At 47.3% G+C, this 6,712-nt stretch overlaps 1 protein-coding gene across 1 annotated transcript; it reads right to left on the bottom strand.

Annotated features, from left to right (window-relative positions):
- Window positions 1–557: 557 nt before the first annotated feature.
- On the bottom strand, window positions 558–2,350 carry LOC120698510 (uncharacterized acetyltransferase At3g50280-like). Its single transcript, XM_039982143.1, has one exon. The coding sequence runs from the start codon at window positions 2,333–2,335 to the stop codon at window positions 800–802; it is 1,536 nt and encodes a 511-aa protein (XP_039838077.1). The 5' UTR covers window positions 2,336–2,350; the 3' UTR covers window positions 558–799.
- Window positions 2,351–6,712: the final 4,362 nt, after the last annotated feature.

The raw sequence follows: 6,712 nt of genomic DNA, 5'->3' as shown, positions 1-6,712 counted from the left end.
AATGTTTATGATGATTTAATGGCCTTGATTATCCTGTGAGGTTACCCTAGCCTTAATTTACCTTAATCTCTAGCCTTGATTTACCTTAGTAATATAACTTTAATGGCCTAGGAATTTACTTGCTCTTGAAACAATGAAACAAAATTTACTTTTCAAATTAAAAAAAACAAATGTTAGTAGAGAAACTAGATACCCGCGTTATTTGCGCGGGCCACATTGCTACTTTGTACATATTCCTAGGAGAGTCTTTCAAAATCCAGTATTATAGACAAAATGATCTTCTGGAAAATTTATTATCATAAAAAATATAGAATAACAGGTGAACAGTTGCACTAGGCAAAGAACCAAGGCGATTTGCGGATTCAAATTTTACATATTCAAGACAAATGTTTACCAAATGTTTTTAAACTAAATATTTTTATTGAACAATAAATATTGTAAGGACAAAATGTCAACTAAATGCGTTTCTTTGAGTTATATGGATGCCTATTTTCTTTTAGAATCGATTTTACGTTGGGACCTTTTTTGGTGCTATGTGTTGGTGCTTGAGTACCAGATGCTACAAATTGTAGTGTGGTCTTATTTTTCCTCCCGAGAAGGATGAAGCCGGAACGTTCATCTTTTTTCCAGTATCTAAACAGATTCACAAAGTCATAACCACACTAGCGTACATCGCTTCACGAAGGAACCAGCAGGAGCACATCATCTCTATATGGACACATGGTCACTCCCAATCCTTTAAAATAGTAGCAAGCACTACCATCCCCATCAGATGCCGCCCATCAGATGCTTCACTCTGTCACGGTGCAGGGGTGGACACAAACTGCAAGAACGCCTCGTCGCGGAGGAGGCAAGCCATGGTGTCCGGCGCGAGGCACACCTCCACGTCGACGCTGCCATCCCCGGCCTGGCCTGGGAACGCCGACATCTTGCCGTCGAACTTGTTCGCGCGGCCGCTCCGCACGGCGAGCGCGCGGCCCCACCCGAAGTCGTTCCCGTCGTACATGGGGAACCGAGGCGAGCTCCCCATCGTGAGCGCCGCGCCGTCGGGGTTGCCCAGCGGGAAGCACCGCGGCGCGGCCTCCCACTCGGCCGCGGCGCGCCGGATCGCGCCGTCCTCGTGCGCCGCCACGGTGGCGTGCAGCTTGGCCGCCGCCCAGCCCAGGTCGTTGGACGCCAGCTCGGCCACGGTCGCCGTCGTGGCCACGCTCTGGATGGCGTTGCCGAAGTAGAGCGGGGAGATCGGCGGGTGCAGACGGTGGCGGCAGTTCACGGCCAGGCGGAACGTGGTCGTCTTGTCGGCAGCCAGCAGCCGGCGCGCGCGCGTCACCGCCCTCCATATGTGCGCGCACAAGGACTGGAACGACGAGATTTGGCCGCGACCACCCTGAACCTTGGAGTCATGCGTGGCCTTGCCGTTAACCTCGGAGTCTTGACCTGTCCCTTTCCAGCGGTTGGCCGTCGCCTTCAGCTCGCGAATCGCGGCGGCGCTGAAGTGGAGGATTCGCTCGCGGAGGGGCGCATCGGCGTCGAACGTCACGGCCGGGCCCCCGCCGCAGGGGAAGCGCAGGACGGCGGTGGACTCGCCGAAGAAGTTGCGGCGGAAGTCCGGCTCGCGGACCGGCGCGCCGCGGCACAGCCCCGCCCACGTGTTGAAGAAGTGCCAGAAGGAGGTGCCGTCGACGACGGCGTGGTTGGCGACGAAGCCGACAAACACGGCGCCGTCGCCGAGCACGGTGAGCTGGAACGACGTGAGCGGGCGGGCGTGGCCGCCGTAGCTGACCGTGCGGTCCATGGGGAACAGGCCGTTGGTGAGCCTGGTGGGCACGTCGGCGCCGGGCACGAGGAAGTCGCCGAGCGACAGAGCCGGCGCGACCGCGTGGTGGAACTCGACGGCCGCGCCGTCGCCGCCGCACCGGATCACGATGCTGCCGTCGTCGAGCGTGACGAGCCGGCCGGCGAGGGCGGGGAAGACGCCGAGCGCGCGGGAGAGCGCCGCCGCTAGCGCCGCCACCAGCGGGGCCATGGCCACGCCGGGAGGCGGGAAGAAGAGCCCCTTCTGGATGTAGTGGCACGACAGCATGGGCATGTCCGAGACCGAGAGCCTGAGGTCCCCGACCGGCGAGGCGCCGGCGGCCGGCCGAACCGTCTGCCTCGAGACGACGGAGATCGCCGGCGCCGGGGCGTCCTTGCGAGCCATTCCGTTCTCGGCGACGGCCGAGGCGGCCTGCACCACGGCGTCGGCGGGTACCGGTGGAGCCATCCTCGGACGGCGCTTATCTGGAGCCGATTGCGGTGTGTGGTGGTGCTGAGTGAGGACATTATATATAGGCATCCGGAGAGCTGGGATTCGTGCACCTGCGCATAATCGACTGGTCGTGTCGTGTTCTCGGGCCCATTTCCGTGGAGCTTCAGTTTTCTGGTCAGGCTACCCGATGGATGATAGAGAAGTTGAAGCTTTACCCGACGACGGAGCAGCGAAGCCAACCAGAACACAGCCAGTGCCAGTGAGACATGTTGGAAATTTGTGATCTCAGGATAACAACTTAGATCTGTATGGCAAATAATTTCCACAAATTAGAGATAACATACCAAATAAGTCATGTACCGTGATTGGCAGGTACACCTAACGTTTCCATCTATAAGTCGGCCCTGGTCCCACAGTGCTGTATATAAATATGAGGTAGAGGGGAACCCTCTCTAACCCTAATCAGTTAATCTCGTGATTAGCGAAACACCAATCAATTAGAGCGCTGGAGGGGCTGGAAGCGCGACTTTCTCATCTACTTCGTGGCAGGCACAAGGAGTTGCTGTTCCTCATCTACTTCGTGGCATGCACAAGGAGGAGTTGCTGCTCGTCAAGAACTTCATCAACAGAGAGATCTAAATCTCTCCAATGGTGAAGATTAAGTCTATTTCATCTACATCAGTCATCAGCCCTACTACTACAATTTCAGAGGCGTTCATGGATTCAAGAAGCTCTGGTCAGTTTAATCTAATTAATTCCGCATTAAGTAATTAGTGATCATGATTAGACTAAGCTAAGATCCTGTTTATGATTAATTAAATCTAACAATCGGTATCAAGAGCCATCTTAGATCTGTCATGATCCTAATCCAGAGCCATCAAGTTCGAAGCCTCTGATTAATGTCAGTTTAGATCTGTTTCATGATTAATGCTGATATGGATCTAATCATTTAAGTGCTATATGCAAATCAGTGCAATGCAATTAGTAGATTGGATCTACTATTCCGTTTGCGTGAAATAAACACATTGGATCTGTTATGTGCAATTAGTGATGTCCAGCGTGATGTGTATGCTGATTAATGTTCTACTTTGTGCATATACGTGCGACTAAGCTTCCGCATCCGCACTATTATAATGTGCAAAGTAATCGACTTGATTAAACTAAGATTAAGTACCTGCACGTAAGGTTTTATGGGCGAATTAAATTAAGGTCAATGTTTATGAAGTCATTAGCCTTATCCTATTCAGAGTAGATTATGAGTAATGCAAATCTTAATCTGATTAGTCTAAGTACCTCGGATTAGATCTAAACAATTATGTTTACGCTAATTCATGTTTAGGCCGAGGCACTTTCATGTTAATTGATGATTAAGTTAAGTAATTACAGTTAGGGTTTGCGATTGCTATTAATCTGTTCCCCAAATTAGCCCCTGTTCATACTTATTCCGCAAAATTAAAGTCAAGTCCATGCAATTAGATCCAAATCCATGAGATTTGTTGCATCCGTAAGCATTGAGAAGAAGGGGAAAGCGAATCTCAGATCGCATCAAGAAAAATCAAAATTTTCCTAACCCTAACCCTAATACCAAGGTCAAGAATGAGGAAAACTTACCTCGGTTCACGATGCGGTGCGCATCAGGCGCGCACCGGTCCAGCCAGTAGCACCGTGAGGAGCCCTCGACGGCCGTGCGCGCGATTAGTATGCACGCACGCGCCGGCGAGGGGCACTGGACGGTGCATGACCAAGACCGGCGCTCGGGATGGTGGCCATGAGATGGCAACACCACCGCTTGCGGCGCACGCCGCTACCGCGCACGGCGAGGGCCCCGCACATGAGCAGGCTGCGGCACGCGGCCCAGCGCGTGGCTGGCCGTGACTTGCGCCCGCGCCTTGGGCGGATCACGGCGCATGAGCGGCGACCGCGGCACCCACCGCACGCGGCGGTACCTGCGGCCCCGCGCGCGCGTAAGGTGGCAGCCGTGGCCAGCCTCTGCGGCAGGAACTCCACACCCGCGCGTGAGCATCAAGCGGCGGAGCAGGCCAGGGCCCCACGCGCGCAGTGGCACGAGAGCGCTCGCGGTACGCTGGGGCACGGCACCAGGCCCACGCATGAGGCGCATGGGCATCAGGTGCGCACTGCGCGCACGCGAGGCGCATCAGGGGCGTTGCCGGCAACCGCCGGATCCCTGGCGGCGGCGCTGGACATTAAGGGCATGAGGAGCGGTGGCTGGGGAAAGAGATGGGAGAGGGAGTGAGGCCTTCTTCCGATAGCCTTCATCATTTTAATATGAAGCTGAATGAGCTCTAGATCGTCCGATAGACATGGACGGCTTGGATGGAGCCCGATTAGGGTTTCGGCTCCTGGCGGGCCAAACCGATTTGGGCCAAACTGGGCCACGCACGCTGCTGGTTTGCGCGACTGGAGAGTTTTGAGCCTGATTATGAGCTTTAGCCCGGTTTAAGTTTTAAAGTTTTTCTTTTACTATTTTGATGAGTTAAGCTTTAATTAAGTTATTGTTCACATTTAAAGGCTTTATTTAATTACTGTTGTTTATGTTTAAGGCTTTAATTATTTTCTGTTGCACTTATAATTACCAGCATTATATTTATTTAATGTCCATGAGTATTTATTTCATATTTGAGATATCTATTGTTTATAATTTCGCAAATAAGTTTATTGCTTAATTTATCTATGATATATATTTCTCAATTATGAATAGTGATATTTTCCATAATTCTGATGTTATAAGGTCAATTTAAAAATAATTATGGAAAATCATCATTGATAATGAGTTCAATTTTGGGCTATTGATGAGTCTTGTTTTTAAGCACAATTAATTCATAATGTTAGATGTGCTTGTTAAATGAGAAAGAATCTAAAGATTAATGAGCCTTATCTTTTGTAAGTGCAATAAAGTTTAAATTTTCAGTGCAATTAAGTTTAATAAGGTTTTATGCACTGATTATATAATGCAAAGTTTAAGATTTTATAAGGCTTATATCTACAGTGAAATTTAATCTCTTTATGATTTATGTGTTATTTCACTGCTTAAGTTTGAGTTTAAAATTCCAGAATAAGTGTATTTGCCTTAATGTTGTCATTATGCTTTATTGATGAACATTGCATTAGTTTGCATTGTTTAAGCTGAAAAATTATATTTTTCCACCATGTGCAATTAAGATGCTCTCTAATCAAATGGAACCATCGAGAAGTTTGATTAGAGTACACTTGTAATTAATTCTGACCAACGTTGTTTTAATTATGAGTTAATGATAAGTTTCGTTTGTTTTCCCCATCGGTGATGCAAATTGAAACTTATGGCATGATTTTAATCAGACCATCGTAGTGTTAATCTTGTGCTTTTATGTGCATCTTATTGTATAAGATTAATGAGACATCATTCTATAATTTTTCAGTGAGTTATAAGGACTTACTAAGTTCCATTGAGGCCCTTTTAATGGCACCAACTTTCTTAAGTGGAATAAAGAGGTGTGTGACGTTCTCAAAGTTCTGGACTTTGATTATGCACTTTATGAGGATAAATCTGTTAATCCTTCTATAAGTACTGAGAATCATAATGAGCAATTAAGGGAGTACAACTCCAAGTTGGAGAAATGGCAAAAATCCAACGAATTTGCAAAATTAGTTATAAAACATTCGATCTCAGATGCCATAAGGGGAGCATTTCCTTATAGGAAGGATGATAGGGAACTAAGTGTGAAGGAGTTTATGAACTCCATTGAGGAAAGTTCTAAAGTTAATTATTCCAACCTCCTCATAAATAAGTTGTCTACCTCACGTTATGATGGGCGCAATGGACTAAGTATACACATTAAGAGCATGTACAATATGGCTGCGGAGTTGAAAGCACTTGGCAGGTTCATCTCTGATGATCTGCTGGTGCCATATCTTATGGCTTCTCTACTAGAGAATTATAATAAGCGTGCTCAAAATGTGGATACTCCAGTAAGATATAAGTTATGTGAGTCACTTCATCAAGTGCAAAGAAAGGATAATAAAGTTGTCTCATAAGCTCTTTTAAGTTAAAGTTTCCCCTAAATTTTGGTGGATTGATTGAGATGCATTCCCAGTAGGTCATTAAGTCCGACCCATAAGATCAGGGGAGTTCAAGGGGAGCAAAGTTTAATGATGATGATGAAGATGTTAAATGCTTCGCATTAGTTTTATATATTTAGCCATATTTATTTTCAGTAATAAGTGATTCTGAACAATTGTTAAGTTTTGAGATAATAAGTATATCATCATTGTTGATTTTGCTATCTTGTCAAGGAATTATTTTATTTATTTCTTGCATATTGTGTAATGCTTCAATAAGTTGTTTATGATACCTTGTCGAAATTGTGATATTATTAGTTAAAGCACATTTCGAAGGGGAGAATTGGAATGTCTCATCAAGTATAAGAGATACTCCAGTTGTAATGTCTCATAAGAATGAGAGATACT

Source organism: Panicum virgatum, chromosome 3K (assembly GCF_016808335.1).
Source record: "Panicum virgatum strain AP13 chromosome 3K, P.virgatum_v5, whole genome shotgun sequence".
NCBI lineage: Eukaryota > Viridiplantae > Streptophyta > Magnoliopsida > Poales > Poaceae > Panicum > Panicum virgatum.
This window is presented reverse-complemented; position numbering and strand designations above follow the sequence as displayed.

Bases quoted from the DNA above. Each gene is read 5' to 3' on its own strand.
- LOC120698510 (XM_039982143.1), bottom strand. From the start codon at position 2,335: ATGCCTATATATAATGTCCTCACTCAGCACCACCACACACCGCAATCG.